This window comes from Mrakia frigida, assembly GCF_051309035.1.
Source record: "Mrakia frigida strain ATCC 22029 unplaced genomic scaffold BDY24scaffold_5, whole genome shotgun sequence".
NCBI classification, from domain to species: Eukaryota; Fungi; Basidiomycota; class Tremellomycetes; order Cystofilobasidiales; family Mrakiaceae; genus Mrakia; species Mrakia frigida.
In genome coordinates this window covers 523,030-543,664 of record NW_027481276.1, presented here as the reverse complement: position 1 = coordinate 543,664, position 20,635 = coordinate 523,030, and the positions used below count along the sequence as shown (strand labels likewise).

At 53.4% G+C, this 20,635-nt stretch overlaps 7 protein-coding genes across 7 annotated transcripts; 4 read left to right on the top strand and 3 right to left on the bottom strand.

Moving 5' to 3' along the window:
- Window positions 1-40: 40 nt before the first annotated feature.
- BDY24DRAFT_336930 (glycosyl transferase) lies at window positions 41-1,607 on the bottom strand (the record flags this gene model as incomplete). The annotated part of the gene is made up of 7 exons (XM_076637256.1): window positions 41-213; window positions 325-446; window positions 531-640; window positions 746-815; window positions 855-1,166; window positions 1,254-1,330; window positions 1,419-1,607. Coding segments are annotated over 7 exons (1,053 nt in total), but the record flags the coding sequence as incomplete, so codon positions are not given.
- Window positions 1,608-3,210: 1,603 nt separating this feature from the next.
- BDY24DRAFT_233202 (uncharacterized protein) lies at window positions 3,211-4,669 on the top strand. The gene is made up of 6 exons (XM_076636649.1): window positions 3,211-3,270; window positions 3,389-3,638; window positions 3,761-4,050; window positions 4,249-4,348; window positions 4,441-4,459; window positions 4,580-4,669. Exons 2-6 carry the CDS (start codon window positions 3,409-3,411, stop codon window positions 4,580-4,582), a joined length of 642 nt encoding a protein of 213 aa, XP_076499559.1. The 5' UTR covers window positions 3,211-3,270; window positions 3,389-3,408; the 3' UTR covers window positions 4,583-4,669.
- Window positions 4,670-5,618: 949 nt separating this feature from the next.
- On the bottom strand, window positions 5,619-7,010 carry BDY24DRAFT_379609 (uncharacterized protein; the record flags this gene model as incomplete). Its single annotated transcript, XM_076639062.1, has 5 exons — window positions 5,619-5,826; window positions 5,913-6,011; window positions 6,087-6,382; window positions 6,455-6,849; window positions 6,953-7,010. Coding segments are annotated over 5 exons (975 nt in total), but the record flags the coding sequence as incomplete, so codon positions are not given.
- A 2,035-nt stretch (window positions 7,011-9,045) lies between these two features.
- Window positions 9,046-12,488, top strand: BDY24DRAFT_438904 (allantoate permease-like protein; the record flags this gene model as incomplete). The annotated part of the gene is made up of 20 exons (XM_076644405.1): window positions 9,046-9,113; window positions 9,215-9,317; window positions 9,414-9,426; window positions 9,496-9,515; window positions 9,604-9,613; window positions 9,686-9,747; window positions 9,845-9,871; window positions 9,943-10,093; window positions 10,164-10,198; window positions 10,282-10,322; window positions 10,405-10,580; window positions 10,660-10,779; window positions 10,885-10,944; window positions 11,041-11,098; window positions 11,181-11,291; window positions 11,393-11,456; window positions 11,540-11,600; window positions 11,688-11,753; window positions 11,894-12,236; window positions 12,311-12,488. 20 exons carry the CDS (start codon window positions 9,046-9,048, stop codon window positions 12,333-12,335), a joined length of 1,614 nt encoding a protein of 537 aa, XP_076499557.1. The 3' UTR covers window positions 12,336-12,488.
- Window positions 12,489-12,525: 37 nt separating this feature from the next.
- On the bottom strand, window positions 12,526-14,598 carry BDY24DRAFT_379599 (class I SAM-dependent methyltransferase). The gene is made up of 11 exons (XM_076639061.1): window positions 14,528-14,598; window positions 14,287-14,445; window positions 14,124-14,160; window positions 13,883-14,027; window positions 13,727-13,799; window positions 13,608-13,629; window positions 13,528-13,539; window positions 13,385-13,450; window positions 13,200-13,308; window positions 12,879-13,101; window positions 12,526-12,763 (listed from the first exon to the last, which is right to left on the bottom strand). Exons 1-11 carry the CDS (start codon window positions 14,553-14,555, stop codon window positions 12,546-12,548), a joined length of 1,092 nt encoding a protein of 363 aa, XP_076499556.1. The 5' UTR covers window positions 14,556-14,598; the 3' UTR covers window positions 12,526-12,545.
- A 613-nt stretch (window positions 14,599-15,211) lies between these two features.
- Window positions 15,212-17,348, top strand: BDY24DRAFT_412577 (serine/threonine-protein phosphatase; the record flags this gene model as incomplete). The annotated part of the gene is made up of 12 exons (XM_076643081.1): window positions 15,212-15,263; window positions 15,364-15,472; window positions 15,556-15,634; window positions 15,798-15,972; window positions 16,042-16,137; window positions 16,206-16,255; window positions 16,540-16,640; window positions 16,721-16,768; window positions 16,883-16,930; window positions 17,024-17,106; window positions 17,187-17,198; window positions 17,296-17,348. The coding sequence occupies 12 exons, from the start codon at window positions 15,212-15,214 to the stop codon at window positions 17,346-17,348; spliced, it is 906 nt and encodes a 301-aa protein (XP_076499555.1).
- A 627-nt stretch (window positions 17,349-17,975) lies between these two features.
- On the top strand, window positions 17,976-20,611 carry BDY24DRAFT_379595 (C2H2-type zinc finger protein). Its single transcript, XM_076639060.1, has 6 exons — window positions 17,976-18,070; window positions 18,234-18,277; window positions 18,361-18,397; window positions 18,546-18,579; window positions 18,721-18,935; window positions 19,040-20,611. Exons 1-6 carry the CDS (start codon window positions 18,055-18,057, stop codon window positions 20,353-20,355), a joined length of 1,662 nt encoding a protein of 553 aa, XP_076499554.1. The 5' UTR covers window positions 17,976-18,054; the 3' UTR covers window positions 20,356-20,611.
- The last annotated feature ends 24 nt before the right edge of the window (window positions 20,612-20,635 follow it).

Genomic DNA, 20,635 nt, shown 5'->3' with positions numbered 1-20,635 from the left:
CTCCCAACATTCAACGAAAGCTTCCAAGACGGCATCACGATCAACCATCCCTCACACAACCCCCGGGCAGCAGGTACCCAAACCTCTCCTTCCCACCCTCCAGAACCCTCCTCGGCAACCCCACCGCACTCGCACTTCGATCCAGCTTCCACAGATTCACGAGGTCCTTGAATCGATACGCTTCAGGGAGCATTCCAAAGATGTCGCTTCCCTCTGCGAAACGCCAAGCCAAAGAGCCACGCAGCGAAAAGAAGCAGAACGGAAGTCAGCTCCAGCGAGGAAAAGAAAAGGGAAAGAAGGGCGAAGCGAAGAAGTCGAACTCACCGCAGATGACCTTCTGCAACCTCTTCGGAGCGAGCAATCTCGAAGCGGAAGATCCCAGTCGATCGGCGTGGGAGAAGCCTACCATCTTGGCGGTGAACTGGGGGAGAGTTTTGAAGCAGAACCTGTGGGCAAAGAGCGGAAGCGAAGCGAGAAGAGGGTGAGCTTGCGTTCGACGCGTCGAGAAGAGACGAGGTGGTTAGACTGACGAGCAATGCCAACCCGAGTCAGCGAGGACTCGATCGGTAGACTGGGAGTGCATGTAGTAAGATTTCCCTGGGATCCAGTGATGGGCTTGAAGACGCCAGGAGGCGAAGTCCTGTGGGAAACGAAGGAGGGAGTGAGGAGAAGAAGACGGCGGGTGAGCCTCCCCCGCACGAATGAAGGACGCCGACGACCGAGAGAGTGAGAGAGAAGGACGCACCGTAGGGAACTCGAAACTATACAAATACTGCCTCAACTGCAGATGAATCTTGCCCCATCCTTTCCCCAGCCTTCCTCGGCCAACCATCTCCCCTTCCTCTCCCTCCCACTCGCACTCCCTCAGGATCCCCACCGTTTCCCTTCTCGGAATCTCATCCACGTCGCCCATCACCACCACCACTTCTTCAGACTTCCCTTCCGCTCCGCGTCTCAAAATCTCAGCGTTGATGATGGAGGTTACGGTCGAGCGCTGTTCCCTCTCGAGGACGAACGGGTCTTCGGAAGCGTGAGCGAGAGGACGACCTGGATGGGGAACGATGAGGAGTTTGGAGGCGAAGGGTTGGAGAGTGAGAGGTAAGGGAGAGGAGGAGGAGGGTGGGGGGAGAGTGAGGTTTCGGGGGAGTCCGGTGAAGGTGTGGGTGCTGAGGGAAGAGAGGGAGGAGGAGGGAAGAGGGAAGGTGAGCTTGATCAAGATGGTTGAGATTGGAATCGGAACGAGATGGACGTACGATTCTACAATGATGAACAAGTCTACAAAAGGTTCCAGTTCTGCTAGTCTGACTTCTAGGAGATCCAGCTCGGTAGACTTCAGAGGAACGGAACAGCAAAACGTGTCGAAGGAGATGAGCTCGAGCTCAACGCAACCTCTTTCTCGCCTTTGGGAAGTGACTCACAAACAAAACCGCATCCCAAACCTGCACTTGTTCGTTCTCCTTCCTTCCCTTCCACCCGTGAAGCCCACAAAGCTTGTCCGTCGGCATCCCTTCGGCGTAGAAGTGAGGAATCACTCGCGAGGGTCCGTCCGGACGATCCCACAGGAAGCGAGTCGAGTAGGAGAGGAACGTTTTCGTTTGGTAGCTAAAATGAAACGAGTAAGGTTCAGTTCAAGCTCGTAGCTCGTAGAAGAAAGAGAAAGAGAAAGAGAAAAGGGAAGAGAACGTACTAGGTTGGAAGAGATGAGCTCAAGAAGAGGAGGAAGAGAACTGTTCAGCGGAAACAAGATGGTTCAGCTCGCTGCTTGTTCGATACCAAAAGAAGAGCAACAAAAGTGGTACTGACCGAATGAGAGAAGATACGAGAGGTTCCTATAGCGAGATCTCCTCGACATCAACCCTAGTTTCGACGTGAGGAAGGGGAGCAGACGAGGACGAGATCCAGAGCGAGAGCCTCGACGATCTCGAGGAGGTGGCGGTGAGAAACCTCTCGTTCCTCCTCCTCCTGATCCTTGCTCTATAGCGCTGAGAGAGACGCTCAAGGTGGGAAGCGAGTAGTAGGGGTTTGGAGCTTTGATTAAGCCTCTGTGCTGATTCAAGTGATGGTTTGAAGGGAACATCAAGCTTCCCCTCGTTTCACTTACACCCCGAACCTTCTCCTCCTCTCTTTTCCTTTGCCTCCTTGACTTCGAACGGTGATCGCTCCAACCACCACCACGACGACTATGGTCTACTTATCGAAGGGAGCCAAGTACACTCTGGCCTGCGTGGTCTCGTTCTCGTTCGGTGCGACGCTCTGGTTGCTATGGAACGTCGATCCGACGAGCTCAACTTCGTGAGCTTCAACCTTCCTTCCTTTCTTCTTTCCTTGCCCTCGTCCTTCAAAAAGAGCTCAAACCCTGACATTCTCTACTCGCTCTCTCTACACATTCCCAGCCTGAAAGACGTCCTCTCCTCCCTGCATTTCCCTCCTCCTCCTCCTCCTCCTCCTCCTCCGTTCTGCCCCTCCTCCTGCCCTTCCTCGGACCACGACCCTTTCTCGCTCCCGGGATTCATCCACTGGGGAGAGAACCGAACCGAAACAAGATGGATCCCTTTCTTACCTCCTGTTACGACCGAGGAAGCAGCCCTCAAGATCGCCGATATCGATTTCGCTCAGACTTTAATACCCGATGCGGACGAGGTCAGAGCAGCGCCGCCGTATCTGCAGACCCTCGCCAAAGGAGGGACCGAAGGGTTGGAGTTCGCTAGGGACAAGTTGGTCTTGTTGATTGGTGAGTGAGCAGGAAGACGTCTTTGGCGCTTGCCGGACGGGGAGAGGAGAGGAAAGGAGCAAGGGAGAGAGGAAGAAAGAACGAAACGATCAAGCTCACCTCGTCGTTCGTTCCTTGCATCGTTTCGTTCGCTCGTTGTTTTTCAGGTTCAAGGTTCGTCTCCTCTCTCTCTTCTTTGTCTCCTCTACATGAACCTCGTTCTGACCCTTTCCTATCCTTCGATTCACCTCCATCAGTCGTGAGTCTCCCCCAAACGAAACTCTCTTCGTCGTCCTCGTCCTTGTCCCTTGTTCTGAACGACGCGTCTTCTTTTCTCTTCTCTTCCTTTCCAATCAGACGACCGTAACAACGTCAGTATCACCTTCAATCTCTATTCTCCTCCCCGATCAGTAGCTACAAGAAGCTGACGCTCTTCTTCTGCCTCGAACGCTCAATCCAGGTCGACCAATTCTGCTCCGAAGTCCCAAACTCCACGTACTCGTCCTGGGGAGGGCACGTAGGAGGAGCCTGCCACGTCCACAACCTCAACCTTACCATCAGTGAGTTCTCTCCTCCCCAAGCTCCATTCAGTCCTCTCGGTTCGTCGAAAGAGGAACGAGGAAACGCGAGAGAGCTCACACGCGTCGTCGTCTCCCTCTCTCCCCTTCTCTCACTCAGTCAACCTCTTCACCCTCGGCATGGTCGACTCCAAAGAAGATTTCGAGATCTGCTTCAACGGCGAGCAAGGTCCCGGTCCCTTCGAAGACCGGTTCGACGGGCTCTTCACTCCCTTGATGGAAACGAGGGAAGGCATCGTCCTCAAGGAGTTCAACGACGATGGCTCGCTCAAGGAGGGCCACGAGGAGGGTAGGAAGGTGGATCTGGTGGTTTACGCGTCGTTGTTCTGGGACGATCACTTCCTGAGTTGGTGAGTTCTTCGAACTTGGAGACTGGGCGAGAGGGAAGAGGGAGGGAACGACGCGTCGAGTGCGATTTCCAACTCACGTCACCTCTCTTCTTCTTCTTCTTCTTCTTCTTCTTTCCCCACAGGCATCGAACCCGCCTGGCTCCCGAGGACCGCCCTCCTTCCTCCCAATTAGGGTACACCTACCCCGAGCTCACCTGGCACCGCTCTCGTCTGCGCGTCTTCGTCCACCACCTCAAGTCTCGCTTCGGTCCCACCACCCCTCTGATGCTGAGGACGAGGCAACTGAGGAAGAAGGACGATCACGAGGGGTTGTTGAAGATCTTCCAGTTGGATCAGAGTGCGAGGAGCGTGGCGAGGGAGAAGGGGGTGAGGAGGTTTTCCTGGGGGGAGAAGTTGGAGGGGTATGGGCATTGTGAGTTTTTGGGTTTTGAAGGGTTGGGGGTTGGGTTCGGGAGGGCGTTGGGGTTGGGAACGATTTGGAGATGGTTGAAGTTGAAGGTGGGAGGGAGGAGGGAAGAGAGGGGAGGGAGGGAGGGGAAGGAGAGAAGGAGTGGACGAAACGAAACGCTGACCGACTTCGACGCTCGTCTGTTTCTTTCTCTTCGCTCAGTCTACGACGGAGATCAGCACTACCCACTAGGTCCCTCGACTTACATCTTCGCCGATATGATGTTTTTCTACCTTCATCGAGCGGTCGTTCCTGGGTGCTGGTGAGTCTTTCGTTTCGTCCTCTCTCTCTTTTTCGACGCACCCGGCTGGAGCTGACTCCTTCGTTGTTTTCCTGCTCTCTTCCGAAACTCAGGGAATGTCACTCGACGGACGTAAGTAGTCTTTTGTCGTCTTCTTCTTCGTTCTGCCTGAACTGTATCAAAGCTGACCTCCGTCTTCTCTTCCTCTCCTCGTCCTCGCTCTCTGCGGACCTTCCGTTTCGGCTTCCCCAGTGAGCTGGACAGTCATTTCTCTACCTCCTTTTCTAATATCTTGGGTTTCATCTTAGCCGGACATACACTTTTCTTCTCCTTCAGCAGCAGCATCTTTAGATCGATCTTATGCTTCTTCAGCTCGGACTTTTCCCAAGGTTTCTTTCTCGCTCAAGAAAACACCGCTCGCATTCCTTCATCGGCCCCCGACTACTCACCTCGATCTGAGGCTCTTCTCCTTTTTTAATCCCGCTGGACCAAACTTCGAAGCGGTGGAAAATCTCTTGGGATCTTCATCGAGCAAAGGTGTGAACATCTCCTCTCTCGACCTCCGTCTCCTCGACGCGTCGCTGACCGTCGTTCCCTCCTCATCCCCTCAGACCGGCCAAGAATCGTCAAACCTTCATTACTGTTACTCTCTCAAACGGGGTCGTCCTATCCGTCCTTCAGGGCGTCGCTCTCGTTCTCTACTTCGTCGGAGCAGTCGGGTTCGTTCTCTTCCCTCTTTCCCGCTCCTTTTCTTCTTTTTTCGGTTTCATCTCTCCCCTCCAAGTCGAGGAACTGAACCTCAATCCATTCTTCTTCTTTCGACGCCCAGATGATCAGATGGTCTGACGCGGCAGCGTTCATCACCTTTCGGATCGCAACCATCACCGTTCTCACTTCCATCCTCCGTCCCCGAGGAACTTACGCCCCTCAGCTTCGACTCATGGCCGAGAAGGAAGCAGCCTTCTTCGCTCCACTCAGTCCCACGGCATCCGGATCGGACACGACAGGTGGCTCGACGTGCGTGTGCGGGAGGACGACAGCGTTCTCGAGTCCGAGGATCGAGTTGGAGGGCTTGGAGGAAGGATTTGTGGTCTTAGATACAGTGTTTGGAGGAGGGCAGGATGGCTTGGACGCTGGGTTCGGTCGTAGAGGGAGTAGTGGGACGCATAAAGTGGCGAAAAGCTCGGTAGCACAGTAGTTAGACGCGGTCGCGTTTGTTTTTTGTTTCCCTTTTTTGTCTGTTGTTGGGCTTATTTTCGCTAGCTTGTCGGTCTCTCGAATCTGTTTACTCGTGTGTTCGTATATTTGGGGTATAATCAGGTTTATCTGCACTGTTTCGCCGACCAGTTACTCTACGAGACTACGCAAAAGATCAGAAAAATCGAGACCAAAGGGTCGTTCGATCCGACTTCATCGCATCGAGAACCCGATCCCTGATCTCCGAACGAACGCTGAAGTTGAGTTCCGCTCCTCCCGTCGCATTTTCGTCGGTTGAGGATCTGAAATTCATAGAGAAGGGGGAGAGAGGAGGCGAGAGGGGTCAGTCTCGACGCGTCTCGAGAGCGAGAACGAAAGCAAAACGTACGGGTTCGGCTGGAAGACTCGGAGGAAGTGATGCCCAGAAAAAGACGTGTGGTACGAGGTTGATCCTTGAGGATAGCCGAAGGGGAGGTTCCAATCGTATCTGAAAGCAAGCGAGGAAAGAGAGTGTGTCAGTTTCGCTTTCGACGCCATTTCTCTTCCTCCTTCGAAAACTCACCTCAGATTTGAGTTCACCATGACCGAACCCTCGGTAGGGAGGATGCAGTGCATCTTTCCTTCATCCGTAGCTCGTCCCAGTCTCTCAGCCTGCACGGAGAGCCAGTCGTACATTCGTTGAGGATCGTGGAGGGAGAGGAGGTCGCGTCGGAGAGCTTGTGCTGTTGGGACGAGGGAGGGAGGAGAAGATGGAGCTGGGATTGGAGACGCTCTCATTTGAGCAACGTTCCCCACGAGAAAGGTGAGAGGGACGGGGAAGAGAGAGGTCGGGGTATCGGGGGGAGGGAAGGAACGGTACTGCAGGAAGATAGACGGAGCTTGATTAGCGAAAGGTTCTGTCTTTTAGCAACGATACCTTGGAGGACTCACGTTGATCGAGTTGACGATGTTATTGACCTCGACCTCGCAAGATCTCAGGACTTCGACGAACCAAGCACTGAGAGCATCTTGGCTGCTGATCCAACCGGACGCGTCGCCCTCTCCGCTCGCCTTCTCCTTCAAGACTCTCAACTCCTCCTTCGTCAAGCAAAACGTGACCACTTCACTCCCTAAACTACCCTCCATGTACCTCCGAGATCCTTCCTCGATGGAGAGAACGTCTGTCTGCGAAAGCGCAAACTCCCGGATCGCGTCGGACGTCGGAGGGGAGAAGCAGAGATGGGTGGTTGTCGCTTGAGGGAGAGAGATGTAGTTGACTGAAGCAAAGAGGTGGGAGTAGATGGTGGAGAGGAAGGTAGTGAAGAGATTGAAGGTCGCTCCATCACCTGAAATTCAAGAGAAGGAAAGGAGGAGGAAGAGGCGAGCTCGTGAGCTTGGTCACTTCGACCTTTCGTCCTTCTTCAGCCCGTTCTCGAGTTATGGGCTCACCAAGAATATGTCCCCAGCTGAAGCCCAAGGTAGTCCTTCCTCCTCCTTCCTCTTCCTCGGTGATCTTGATCTTGAAAAGAGGCTCGTCGCTGTTGGGCGGTGCGCCAATGTTCACCTTCGAGATGAAGGGATCGAGGTCGACTCGGACAACGTCAACCCTTTGAGAGAGGGACGAGGCGGAGGGAAGCAGAACGTGCTCGACGGGGATCGGAGAATCGGCGAGAGAGATCTGAGTTACCAGGGGCATCAAGTCAGCGAAAGGAGGAGCGAGCTTCACAGGGAGGAAGAAGAGAAGGGAGGGAGGACTGTTGAGCTCTCGAGGTCAACTTCCTCCTTCCTTTTTGCTCGACTCACAAGATAGGTGAAGTTCTCGGTGCTCGCCTCTCGATCCTTCTCGGCGATGGCTCTCCTCCTGTATCTACCAGCCACTCCTCTCATTCTCCCTGCAGCCATGCCTACTGCTTTGAGGAAGAGGTCGATTCGAAGTCGAGAGGGAAGGACGTGGACCGATTCGATCGAACCGAGCGGCCATAGAGTGATAGGAGTGAGGATATACTCGGACTCTAGAGAGGACTCTCCTTCGTGGATGACGGGTGCAAGATGGAGGGTCATTGAGGATCGAGGGGGGGTGATGGTTGGTGGGAGAGAGCACAGGCGCGGGGCAAGGGCTGAGGAGGAAGCGAGATGACTCTGACTGATTACTTTCGGATGCGAGAAGAGGAAAATCCTCCAAACGAGTGAAGAGAACTTTCGACCCGATCGTTCTTGGACGAAGGAATCGAGGCAAGAGGGACGATAGGCTTCCGAAATGTAGATCTACGGAACCCAAGAAGCGGTTGAAGCAGGCGAACCTGAGCTGCCGCTCTCAACCACAGCTGGAGCCATATCGATGAACACTTCGTGTCAAGCAAGGAATCCTCTTGTTGAAAGTTCTCATCGGTCGACCTACAGTTTCAAGAGAGTCGGCTCTTCGAGGGCCAGCTTGATTTCCTCGGCTCCCCCTCCCTCCCTCCCTCACTCGCGTTTTCAATTCCGTGCACATCTCCTCGAATCCTGCACAGAAGCGAAACCTGTTGGGGACCTGAAAAGTTTCGATTTCAATTTCTCCTTCGCCTGGCAGCGTTTCCAGGTCTTTCCTTTTGGGAGAGAGAAGAGGAAGGTTCGGACGACGCGACGAGAGATGACCTTCTCCATCTATCTCCATTGCTTTGCTATGCCTTTCGGTTCCTCTCGTAATCAGAGAGGCTCATGTATGCTCTCTTCTCCGCGGCTCGACCTCCTGTATCTGCGAAACAGGGGCGGCAAGGAGCTACTTCAACGGCGTCGCCTCGTCTTCCTTTCTCCTTTCCTTCCTTCCGCTAGCTCCTTCATCCAGGATCTGTACCTGAGATACTCAGAACCGTCTCTAGAGACAGTGACGGCTGTCTCACAAAGGCAAGCGACGGTGAGGAGGAGATACCAAGTCGTCGTCGAGAACCGCGCCAGAACCCTGGCGGCTTGATCTTTCCGACCCAGTTCGGATCTCGGTCTGAGCGGTCAGAGGTGCAAATCTTTCGCCGAGAAAACGTGAAGATTCTCGGTTCTGTTCTTGAGGAGAGAGGACCCACAGGGATTCACGGTTCTGATCGTGAAGAAGTAGTGAGGGAAGGAAGGTTGGACGAGACGATCGGACGCGTCGCGCCGTTTTTTCGTACAAAGAAGGCGAGTTCTCGGATCTTTCCGACCTTCTCAAGAACTGGGAGACCAAAGAGGAGCGTGCTACACCTGCTTCTACCTCCCTTTCAGCCCTCTGCAGCGGTCTCTCTCTGCGACGAGTAAACAACCTCCCGGAACAAAAGAGCCAAGGCCTCGTTTCCCCCCTCTCCTGACCTCGAAAAAGCTTCCAAAAGCCACAATGAAAGCGGGTCTTTGAAATCGGAAAACGGTCCGCTACAGGCTATCTCGACCGACTTGGCAGTAGATACGGTTCTCGAAGGAAGGAAGAGGAAGAACTGAGCAGGGGAGCGAGATTCAAAAGGGAGCCCAACACTTCCCCTTCTTTCCCCCCATCACCATCCCCCTCACCTCCTTATCTTTCCCCAGCTTCAAACAACATGGAATCTCGATCTCAACACTCTCTCGACAAGAAGGAAGACGTCACTCAAGAAGAGTATGCTGCTAGGTGAGTGGAGGGAGCGACGGGAGGGAGGGAGGGAACGGACGGCCGACTTGACGACGAGGGCTGACCTTTCTTCCTTCTTTTCCTTTCCTCCTTCCCTCAAGGCACTTCGGAGAGGTCAACAACGCAGAGCAGCGAGTCTTCCTCACCGACGAGCAGTCTAGGCAGGTCTGCAGGAAGATCGATAAGGTCATTCTGCCTCTGTTGGTGAGTCCTTCTCGCCGAAACACTGTCCTTCCCTCTCGCTCGATTCGGTTCGACCTTCAGCCCTGACCTTTCTTTCTTCCCTCGATCTTCCCCAAGATGTGGGTTTACTGTGAGTTTCTGTTCCTTTGCATCTCATACGCTGGGATATCGAAGGCTGATCTCTCGTCTCCTCTACCAGTCCTCCAAATCCTCGACAAGGTGAGTAAAAGCTCGGTGTTTTCGGTCCTCTTCCTCCGTCCCGTTCTTGACGCGCGCCTCCTCCTCTTCTTCCTCTTCTTCTTTTCAGTCCGTTATTGGTGAGCTCTCTCAACTGAGCGTCCGTTAGACTAGATGAGGTGGCTCTTTGCTGACGAGCTCGTTTGCATCAGGGTACGGAGCTGCTCTCGGTATGCGAGCTCAGGCAAACCTCAAGGGAAACGAGTACTCGATTGTGCGTTGACTTTCATCCTTCCTTCCCCATTCGACTTTTCCCTCTGCGACTTGAAGACAACGGCTCATCACCTCTCCTCTCTCTTTTCCTCTCCCAGATCGGATCAGCTGGATACTGGGCTCAGGTGCGTCTTTCCCTCTTCCCGTTCTCGTTCTCTCTTTCCGTCGCGTCGCTGACTTTCCGGGTTTATCTCAGCTCGGATGGCAACCCGTCTCTGCCTACCTCATCGTTCGAATTCCTCCCAGGATCTTGCTCACCCTCATCGTCGTCCTTTGGGGAGGATCGATGATCGGACTCGCTGCCAGCACCAACTACATCGGTCTCCTCGTTTCTCGATTCTTCCTCGGTGAGTTCTTCCTCTCCCTTCTCTGAGTCTGCCAACCCATCTGACCAGTCTTCTCTTGATCTACTCCCAGGTCTCTTCGAAGCCTCGTGCCTGCCTCTCTTCGCTGTGAGTCTCGATCGAGGGAGAGGGGGGGCGTCTCTCGACGCGTCGCGGGCTTGCGGTTCTTACTCTCCTCTTTCCTCTATCAGGTAATCACTACGACATGGTACAGACGAAGAGAACAACCGCTGTGAGTCTCGATCGAGGGAGAGGGGGGGCGTCTCTCGACGCGTCGCGGGCTTGCGGTTCTTACTCTGCTCTTTCCTCTGCAGGCGTGTGGCTCTCTGGTATGGCACCAACGGAGTTGCCTCTATACTGGGATCTTTCCTCGCTTTCTGCCTCAGCTACATCAAGAACCCCAAGCTCTACACCTACCAGATCCTTTTCCTCATCGTCGGACTCGTCACCGTTATCACCGGACCTTTGATCTACTTCAGGCTCGACGATAGTGAGAATACTACCCTTCAACCTCATGCTACAGTAGGCCGAAAGCTGACCTCTCTCTTCTCTTCTCTCGTTTCATTCAGACCCCGCCGTCGCTCGCTTCCTCACTGAAGAGGAGAGGACTTGGGCCGTCGAACGACTTCGAGACAACAACGCTGGAGATGGAAAGAACACTGGATTCAAGCTGAAGCAAGCATGGGAAGGTAAGTCGCTAATTCTCATCGATTCTCTCTCGACGACGTGCGAGAGTTGGATTCCCTCCCTCTTTCCGTTCTCGAGCTGACCTTCTCACCCCCTTTCATTTTCAGCTATCTGGTCTCCTATCACCTGGCTCTTCGTCGCTATGACCTTCTGCATCAACACTGGAGGTGAGTCTGAGACGAAGGAACGAACGTCAGTCTCGACTCGAGGAGCACAAACCTGACGCGTCGTCCTTTTTCCCTCTTCCTTTGAATCTTGATCAGCCGCTGTCACCAACGTCTTCGGTCCTCTCATCATCTCTTCTTTCGGATTTGACGTTCGGTGAGTCCATCTGCTCCTTCAGCTTCTCCAGACGGGATCGACCCTGACTTCTACTCGTTTTCTTCCGATCCTCTTCCCGCAGACGAACTCTCCTCCTCAACATCCCCTTCGGTGTGATCCAAGTCAGCGTCATTCTGCTCTCCTGCTGGTGTGCGACTAGGTTCAAGGGGAAAGCTGCTATCCTGGCGCTTCTGTGAGTAAAGAATCGTCCGCTTCGTCCCTCCCCTCCACGGCTCTTTCGTTTCGTCAACGACTTGGCTGACATTTCATTCTCCGCGTCTTCTAATCTTCTAGCATGATTCCTTGCGTTGCCGGAAGTGCTATTCTCTACGGCTTGGGTCGAGGAAAGAGTCTCACTGTGAGTCGAGCTCAGACAACTCTTCCGTTCCTCGACTTCGAAACTGACCCGTGCTCGTCCTTCTTCTTCCTCCTTCTTGATAGGGACCTCTCCTGTTTGGATACTACATCATTGGATTCCTCTTTGCCGGAAACCCTCTCATCGGTGAGTGAGACTGCTCCTTCTTTGTCGATGCTCTCGTCTTCGACTCGAGATCAGTCGAGACTCACCGTCGTCCCTTTGGCCTTCCAGTCTCATGGATCGCTTCCAACACCGCCGGTCAGACAAAGAAGTCGGTCACGATGGCCTTTTTCAATGGTAAGTTTTCTGAGTCTTGGTGCCCTCGATGAATGAGAGGAGGAACGACGAAGAACCCGACATTCCTCTTCGCCATCGCGTCGAGAACTCGATCATCTGCTGATTCGAATCTCTCCCGCTCTCTTGCCCCTTTTCTTCAGCTGGTTCGAGTGTCGGAAACATCGTTGGTCCTCTTCTCTTCAAAGCCAAGGACGCCCCTGCCTACAAAGCAGGACTCGGAGCAGTTATGGGCATTTTTGTGGGGAACGTCGCCTGCGTTCTCTTGCTCGCCTTCGTCTTCATCCTCGCCAACAAGCGAAAGGAGGTCACTCGAGTCAAGAACGGAAAGCCCGCCAAGATCCACGACAGGTCCATGGAGAAGTCCTACGCCGCCAACACTGCTGAGGATACCTCCGTCACTGATCAGGTCGAGGGAGCCGACGTCAAAGCACCCGCCGTCGTTTTGGGACAGAACGGTCTTCTTGATCTCACCGACTTCGAGAAGTACGTACCCATCATCTGTCTTTACCTTCGAGAAGACCCGCGAGACTGACTTTCCTCTCTCTCTTCACTTCAAGTGATGAGTTCGTTTACTCTTTGTAGAGAATCAACCTCGTCTCCTTCCTTTCTGTTCGTTTGTTTTGGTTTCTGGTTTCTCGGGTTTCGGTTGCTGTGACTTTGATCCTTTACTTCTAGTTTACGATTTCTCTTTTCTGTCTTTGCCTTGCCGTGTCTATTGTATCAGTGCTTTCGTTATCTCAGTTTCGAAGGAAGGCGAATCGACGCGACCTGGCTTCGACTCAAAGTCAATTCTCATCGATCAGGCAAAGCTAGGACCTGATTCCTCCTCACCCAATGAGTCTTCTGCTTCACGAACAACCCTACATCCTCTCTGGGCAGTATCTCCCGATCCCTGTCAGCGAGAGCTGCTCGAGTCTCGTCGATCATGTCGGCGAACGTGGAACGACCGAGACTCCAGATCAACAGCTCGAGATCTCGAACGAGACTGCCTGCTTCGATCTGCTTGTCGTCTGCGTTGATAGCACAGGAGTGAAAAGAAGGGGAGAGCGTCAGCCTTGATCGAACGAACGGCTCTGGGAGAAAGAGAGAGAGGAGGGGAGAACGAAGGACGAGACGGAAACGTACCTGCTCCCTCCTTCACTCCAATCGAAGTCTCCCCAATCGAGTCGATCCCCATGTCGAAGAAGCCAGTACCAAAGATAGTGTCTCCCATCTCATTGAACCACTTGGACTTCGCAGAGAGCTGTCGCATGGGGGAAGAGCCTGCGACGGAGGTCGCCATTCCGAGTTGATGATCGATGGCAGCTTGCTGGAGAGGATGAGGAGGATCTCGACGAGAGAAGGACACCTAGGAGAAAGAGAATGAAGGAAGAGGATCGAGGAGTCAGTTTGGAAGCCAATCGCCGAGCAAGAAAGTGAGAGAATGGTGAGAAGGGAGGGACGCACGTCGGGCTCTTCGATCAGCAGAATCCCTCCCGGCTCGAGACAGCGAGCGATTTCCTTGAGGACGAAAAGGGAGGTGGAAAAAAGAGGTTTCATAAGGCGACAGTGGATACTGTGGAAAAGAAAGAGACCCGAAGGGAGAGTCAGCTCGAGGACGACTAGAGAGGACGCGTCGGGAAAGTGCCTACAGTCTGAAACAGCCGTCAAAGTAGGGAAGCCCTAGGCTGACGTCGTGGACTTCGAAGAATACGTTCCTGAGGGATGATAAGGGGGTTCGAGAGCGTGAGTGTTCCGTCTGGGAGATTAGAAGGAGGAGGAAGAGAAGACGAACGGCGGAGAGTACCTGAGACGAGAACGAACGTTTCAGCGTTCTATTCTCTGAAATAGAGCACGAGATTCATCGAAGCTCACTCGAGTTCAAAAGGAGACAGATCTGTCCGATTTCAGCGCCGAGAAAAACGTCAGCATGGCCAATCGAACGCGTGAAGGGCACAGAACGAGAACGAGGTAGGAAGGACGAAGGAACGAACCGACTCCGGTCACTTCTGCTTCTGGATACATCTCTCCCATCTTCAGAACCCAGTCTCCGACCATCCCGCTTCCCTGAAGATACCCAACGAAATCGGTGAGTCCATCAGCTTCTCGCTATCTCGAACGATCAAACGGGGAAGAGAAAGCGAGCTCACCACGTCCAGCACCCTCCCTCCCTTCCCCAAGATCTTCCTCAGCATCCCAGGCTCGGGTTCGAAATGTAGACCGTTTGGATAGCTCATGCCCCATAACCGAGAGAGCATGAGTTCGAACTTGACTGATTCGCTGTCGGCAGGCCATCTATCGAAGGAAGGGAGGGGAGAGGAGGAAATCGACAGTGTGAGCTTCAACGTCGAACGTCGAACGATGGCAGGTTTCAAGGAAGAGTAGACTCACTTCCAAGCCTCCGAGTTCAAAGCTTGACGTCTTCGACCTGTAGTGACGACGGTCAGAGAGGTCAGCTTCGATCTCAATGGAAGAGAAGGAAGAGAAGGAAGAAAAGAGGGAAGGGAGGGAAGGCGAGCTCGTGAGCTCAAAGGAAGACGGAGGCTTTGCTGACCGAGATGCATCCTGTAGAGATCGCTCTTGATAGCAGAATCGATAGTGTAGAGACTATCCGTATCCGCTGATGATTTCGGTGGCGGAGGAAACATGGGTGAAGTTGAGGTTGATGGATCTGAAAGAGAGAGAGAAGAAGGGAGGGGAGGAGGAGGAGGGGCTTGAAGCTGGAAGGTCAGCACGAACCGTTTTGCCTCGATGCGAGAGTCTGCTGCTGAAGGAGGCGTTGATAGAAAGCTGACCTGATGGCGTTGAGTCTGCGTTGGACATCCTTGGAAGGACGTCAAAGTGAAGGAGAAGAGAAGGAGATGACCGTCGAGGAGGAAGCTCACAACAGAGCTGGGCGACGCGTCGAGAATCAGAGATTTCTTATCGACCTGGAGTCTGAAACACGCCTTGGATCTGGATGCGTAAGATTTTAGCTCAGAACACTCCCAGATAGAAAAAATTGACAGAGAATACAGATGCTGGCAGCGCTTCGAAAGAGAAGGGCGAAGGGGTCCGACGCCTGATGAGCCCAGTTCGCTTCCAACTCTCAGCATCAATCCTCTTGAAGGAAAATCACCAATCGATCAAGAGTAGGAATTGAGGATCTTTGATCTCCCCTACCATCCTCTTCCCTCTTCCTCGATCGATACCCCTGCAGCTCTCAAGAAACAGCTCACCCACCCTCCACTCGGACCGACCTCCTCCTCGCTCCTCCTCCTCTTCCCTCTCTTCCCTGTTTGAGGGCCCTGTCCCCTCCCAGAAGCTCCAATCTCTCCCTACTTCTATCCTAAATTCAGTCTCAGTCCGTCCCTTTCCGCCCACCAACCTTCGACTATTTTCTTCTAGAATTGGGAGAGCCTGTGCCACATCACTCAACAAGCCTCCCAAGCTCAGCTCCTCCTCCTCCCTCCCCTCCTCCTCCTCTCCGACATTGATAGATGAGCGAACCAGATGTAGACATCGACTCGGTCATTGATCGTTTGCTAGAAGGTCAGTCTTTTCTTCGTTCTTCTTCCAAGTGGTCGCTTTCCACCTCGAGCTCTTCGAAGCTGACCTCCCTCTAGCTCCCCTTCTCCTCTTCTCCCTCCAGTTCGAGGCAACAAGCCAGGGAAACTCGTCGAGTTGAAGGAACACGAGATTAGATATCTTTGCACCAAGTCTAGAGAGATTGTTATGAGCCAACCCATGCTGCTAGAGCTGTAAGTCCTTTCGCCAAACAACTCGACGAAGGAAGCCGGTTTGGACGTCCGAGCTCACCCTTTCTCTCTTCCTTCTCACCCAGAGAGGCACCCATCAAGATCTGCGGTGATATTCACGGCCAGTACTACGACCTCTTGAGGCTGTTCGAGTACGGTGGTTTCGTGAGTTCCTATCTTCCTTCTTTCCTCAGCGGGTCCGCGATGGTCTCGAAACCCGAAACTCGCTCTCCTCTCCTCTTGTCGTTCTCCCCTGGTTGCTGACACTTTTTCTTTGCTTCTTCTGCTGTTTTTCACCTTCCCGTCGACGAATTGAACGACAACGTAGCCTCCAGAAGCCAACTACCTCTTCCTGGGAGACTACGTCGACCGAGGAAAGCAGTCGCTCGAGACCATCTGTCTTCTCGCTGCCTACAAGATCAAGTACCCGGAAAACTTCTTCATCCTTCGAGGGAACCACGAGTGTGCGAGCATCAACAGGATTTACGGGTTCTACGACGAGTGTGAGTTCTAAAAAGACGGGAGGGTCGAGTTCAGCCGCGTCGAAGCTGACCTTGTTCACTCATTTGAAGGCAAACGACGTTACAACATCAAGCTCTGGAAGACTTTCACGGACTTTTTCAACTGTCTCCCGGTAGCTGCGATCATAGACGAGAGAATTTTCTGCAGTCAGTCATCCTTTTCGCCTTTCTCTCTTCGTCCTCCGAGCTCACTCTCGCTTTGCTTTCACCTACAGTGCACGGAGGTCTCTCGCCAGATCTTCAGAGCATGGATCAGATCCGACGAGTCTTGCGGCCGACGGACATTCCTGAAACTGGCTCGTTCTCTCCTTTTCCTCCTTCGCTGCCCTTCTGCTCTTCGATTCCGTCTCGACGAACGCGTGCTGATCCGTTTGTATCTTCACGTTGTTTCTACTCTCTGTTTTTGTTACTACTCGTAGGCCTCATCTCTGATCTTCTATGGTCAGATCCGGAGAAAGTGAGCTCTCGGCCGTTTCTTGAGCGCTCTCGCATCTCTTAGTCTCAACGCGTTGACCTCCCTACCGGTTTCCTTCTTCTTCTTCTCGTCAGGGGACGTCAGGATGGGGACCCAACGATCGTGGAGTGTCTTTTACGTTTGGAGAAGACGTGGTTCAACGCTTCCTGGACAAGCACGAGCTTCATGTCATCTGGTGAGTTGAACCGTTCCGAACGACGCCTCGACTCTCGAACTGACTCGGTCGCTTATCGTGTGTGCACTGTTAATTACTAGTCGAGGTCATCAAGTAGTAGAAGATGGATACGAGTTCTTCGCTTCTAGGTGCGATTCACTTCCTTTGCTGCTCCCAGCGACGATTCTTTCCGCGTCTCTCCTCGATCATCCCTTCACAAATCTCCCTCGCTGACGCTGTCTAAATACATTTTTCTATCACAGATCCCTGGTGACCCTCTTCTCCGCACCGAACTACACTGGGGAGTTCGAGTGAGTTCCTCTCGCTCCATTCGCTGTTTTACGCGGCCACGACTTTTCGCCTCCCTCACTGACGCCCTTTTCCTTCCTCTTTCCATTCAAAAGTAACGCTGGAGCTATGATGAGCGTCGACGAGTCGTTACTGTGCTCGTTTCAGATCCTCAAGCCCGCGTCGAAGAAGAAGAAACGTGAGTCCAAACGATTCATCTTGTCTCTCTCTTCCTCCCTCCTTACTGACTACGTCGCCTACTTCCCTGTGTGCTCCTAGTCGGCTTCGGAAGTCCGTATTAATCTCCCCCTATGACTACCTCGGAAACGAAATCGAACGAACGGGAACTGACGTCGCCCTCCCTCTCTCTTCCTTGCGTCCCTCACAGTCGGCGGCTACTCTCCAACGCCTCCTCGCAAGAGCAAAGCTGCTGAACCCTAGCATCTCGATAGAGACCCCAACTCGATATCCGGCTTCTCCTTTAGGGCTGGAGGCGCCTTTCCTTCTTCTGGAGGCGACGCTCGACGCGTCGTCTTCTTGTTCTCTCGCTCCCATCTCCCTTTGCATCTCTCCTCTTCATCTCCGCCGACCTCGATTTTTTAGCCTAGCCGTGTTTCTCCTCGCTTATGACCGCCTCTCCCCATACAACATCGCTTTTCTTCCCCTTCATCTCGGCTGCTTCTCCATCTTTTCTCCCTCGGTTTGATCTTCACCACACGTCACGGCCGCACTTTGTTTCTCTTGCTCACTAAATTCCTTCGATACAACTCTATTCGTCTCGTTTGGTCTTTGCTCTCCTTCTTCGCCCAAACGATTTTGAGCTGTCTTTGTGTGGTCGTTTTCGGGAGCGCGTCGATGAACTTGCCTGGTTCCTCCTTCGTGTTCTTCGGAGAACGGTTCCATCGACTCCGACAGCTTGAGATGAGAACAGCAAAACAGGGTTCTGATTCGGAAGAAGAGCTCTTTGAAGAAGGGAAGAGGGGGACCGCACAAACGAAACGCACTCCGTGTCATGCTTCGGTCTCTCTCGCAGAAGCTTTGGCTTTACCTTGGTTTACTTCTCTCTCCCACCTCCCTCCGGTTCCTCTTTTCTCTTTCCATATACCCCAGCAAGGAAGCGGAAGATCCTCTCGAGCAGACCAGCACGATGCCTGTCCATTATTGTGAGTAGACAAGTCGATACTCGAATCTAGGCAGCGAATCGAGGGAAACAAGACCTCGGACGATCCCTCTCCTCCTGTCCTTCTTCTTCGAGCTCGCGCTTCCCTTCGTTCCTGGACTGACCTTCTGCTCTCTCTTTTGCCTTTGCTCTCTACTACACTCCAGGTGCAATCTGCAATCGATCCTTCTCTCGTTCTCAACATCTAGTCGTTCGTTCAGCAGCTCTTCCCCCACGCTCTTCGCTGTTTGGCTCACCAACGGTGTCTTTGTTCTTCTCTCCTTCCTCTCACAGCGACATAACCGTATTCATACTGGAGAGACTCCTTACAGTGAGTCCTTGCTTCCTTTCGGATTTGCTTCCGGAACGGAAAAGCTTCCGAGGGAAGGAGGAGGAAGGGAAGAAAGGAAGGAAGAGGACGGACCGACTTGTTTGACCTTCTTTCTGAGCCTCCTTCTTTGTTCTTTTTTGTCTCTCAGAATGCCTCTCGTGCCCCGAGAGCTTCAAGAGGTCGTGAGTGTACCTACTCTCTTCGCTATCTCAGCAGCCATATACCCGCCCTCACTCTTCCAAGGGAGCCCAAGAGGAGCAGAGGGAGAAACCAAACATCCAAGCTGACCTGTCTCTCTCTCTTCTCTCCCTTCCTCCTTCCAGGGACATGCTCAAGCGTCACGTAATTTCGACGCACAGCGATGATCTACCTTCGAAGGAGTCCACTTCCTCGACATCTCGCAGGAAGAAATCTGCACCCTCTTCGTCACCAGAAGACGGTGAGGAGGAGGAGGAGCAGCGACCGGAATCGAGTCAAACGAGAGGCGTGTTTTCAGGGTCGCAGGTCGATAGCAGCTGGCAGAACGAAAGTAGTCTCAGTGAGTACTTCAAAACTATATCTTGAAGAAGCGATTGCGGAAGATTTTCGTACCCTAGCTTGCGGAAGAAAAGGTGCTGATTCCTTCCCGCGTCGATTTCTCAGATCCTCCTCCTCTTCCTCCTCCCTCCGCTTCAACTTCCTTCGACTCAAGCCGTTTCTACATCCCTCCACCTCCCTCATCCATCCCCAACTACGTCCCTCAGATCCACAACCCAAATCTTCAACCATATCCCTATCCACTTCAACCCGCTCCACCCTCCTTTGCGCCAACCTCCTACCTCCCTTCCACCTCCACGTTCCCTCCTCAACCCTTCACCCTCGGACCCTCTCCTCTTCTCTCAGGAGGATCCAAACCAGGAACTCCCTATGGCCATCAGAGTCTCTCGCAATACGGCTTCGCACCTGCTGGCTACGACGACGCGTCCAACGGAGAAGGTCCCTCGTCGATCAACCCTCACGGCTACATCATCCCGAATCCCTCAGCAAGTGGTCAGATCCCTCATCATCTGTACGACGCCATGCTCAGTCCGAACGGGAGAAACGGAGTGAACCTAGATTGGTCCGAGATGCAGGGTGGTCAGAGGAACTGGGAGGGAGTCGACGAGAACTGGATCGCTCACGCGTTGGGAACGACGGACGGGTTGGATTGGGACGGAGGGATGAACTACCGTCTAGCAGAGAAGCTCGGAATGGATCCCACTCTACTACCACTTCCACCTCCAGGACTTCCTCCGACGATGGCTTACACCAACTCAACCTCGGCACCTTCCTCGATCTATCCAACCCAACCTCTCCCCACCCCTTCCCCTCCCACTCGTTCAAACGCCAACTCCTCCAACTCCAACTCTTCTTCCTCCATGTACTCTACTCCTCCCTCCGTCTCTTCAACATCAACCGTCCCGGGTCCCAAGGATCCGATCTCGCAGTACGCTATCTCGCTGCAGTCCTTCAACAGCGCCGTCCTCTCCTCCCTCCCCATCCCGGACGAAATCCCACCACAACTCCACTACCAGTCTCATCCTCATCTCTACGTCGCCTCCCACTTCGGTGTTCCTCCTCCCGCCAACTCTTCCAACGTCCAGTACGGCGTCGAGGGCGACAACCATCATCAATACGTCGAAGGAAGGCTCCCGTCCCCGTCAAATCAACCTCAACTCGACCCTCTCAACATCCTCCCGATGACGATCTTCGAGAGGAGGAATCTGAAGAAGGCGATGGTTGAGTTGGAGGTTGGGTTGGACGGAGGTGTGAAGGGAGCGAGGAAGAGCGGGATTCGAAACGAGATGGAGGGAGGCTCTGGAGTACCGATGGGGAGGAGTTTCGCTTTGGAGACGAAGGGGATGTTCAAGGCTCGAGATAGGGTTAGTGATCTCGAGCTTGCTGGCGAGGGTGGGGATAGGTTGAGGGTGGTTGCTTGATGCTTCGCGTCGTTTGCTCGTTTCGTTTTTGCTTTTTTGTTTTCTTCACCTTTTCTCACTACTCTCCCCCTCTCTGTTTCTCTCGTACACGTCTGCTCGATTTTTCGCTTATCTCTGTCGGTTTCCGTCTCGTCTTTGCCTATGCTGTATCGTCCCTCTTGTAGTCCTTGGGCCTCGTCGCTCTCGTTTGCTGTTTCGATTTTGCCGTTCGTTGAAGTTTATTGAGGATTTCGCCCGCTTTGATTTATGATCCGTCCCTCTTGAGGCCTTAGGGAACCGA

Excerpts from the sequence above, each read along its gene's own strand:
- BDY24DRAFT_233202 (XM_076636649.1), top strand. The coding sequence starts at position 3,409 with ATGGTCGACTCCAAAGAAGATTTCGAGATCTGCTTCAACGGCGAGCAA. Across the intron at positions 3,639-3,760 it reads GACGATCACTTCCTGAGTTG|GCATCGAACCCGCCTGGCTC; the intron begins GTGAGTTCTTCG and ends CTTTCCCCACAG. Across the intron at positions 4,051-4,248 it reads GTTGGAGGGGTATGGGCATT|TCTACGACGGAGATCAGCAC; the intron begins GTGAGTTTTTGG and ends CTCTTCGCTCAG.
- BDY24DRAFT_379599 (XM_076639061.1), bottom strand. The coding sequence starts at position 14,555 with ATGTCCAACGCAGACTCAACGCCATCAG. Across the intron at positions 13,800-13,882 it reads GAGGGAGGGTGCTGGACGTG|GGAAGCGGGATGGTCGGAGA; the intron begins GTGAGCTCGCTT and ends GGGTATCTTCAG. Across the intron at positions 13,630-13,726 it reads AGCAGAAGTGACCGGAGTCG|ATCTGTCTCCTTTTGAACTC; the intron begins GTTCGTTCCTTC and ends GAAATCGGACAG.
- BDY24DRAFT_379595 (XM_076639060.1), top strand. Across the intron at positions 18,278-18,360 it reads CTCGTTCTCAACATCTAGTC|CGACATAACCGTATTCATAC; the intron begins GTTCGTTCAGCA and ends TTCCTCTCACAG. Across the intron at positions 18,398-18,545 it reads TACTGGAGAGACTCCTTACA|AATGCCTCTCGTGCCCCGAG; the intron begins GTGAGTCCTTGC and ends TTTGTCTCTCAG.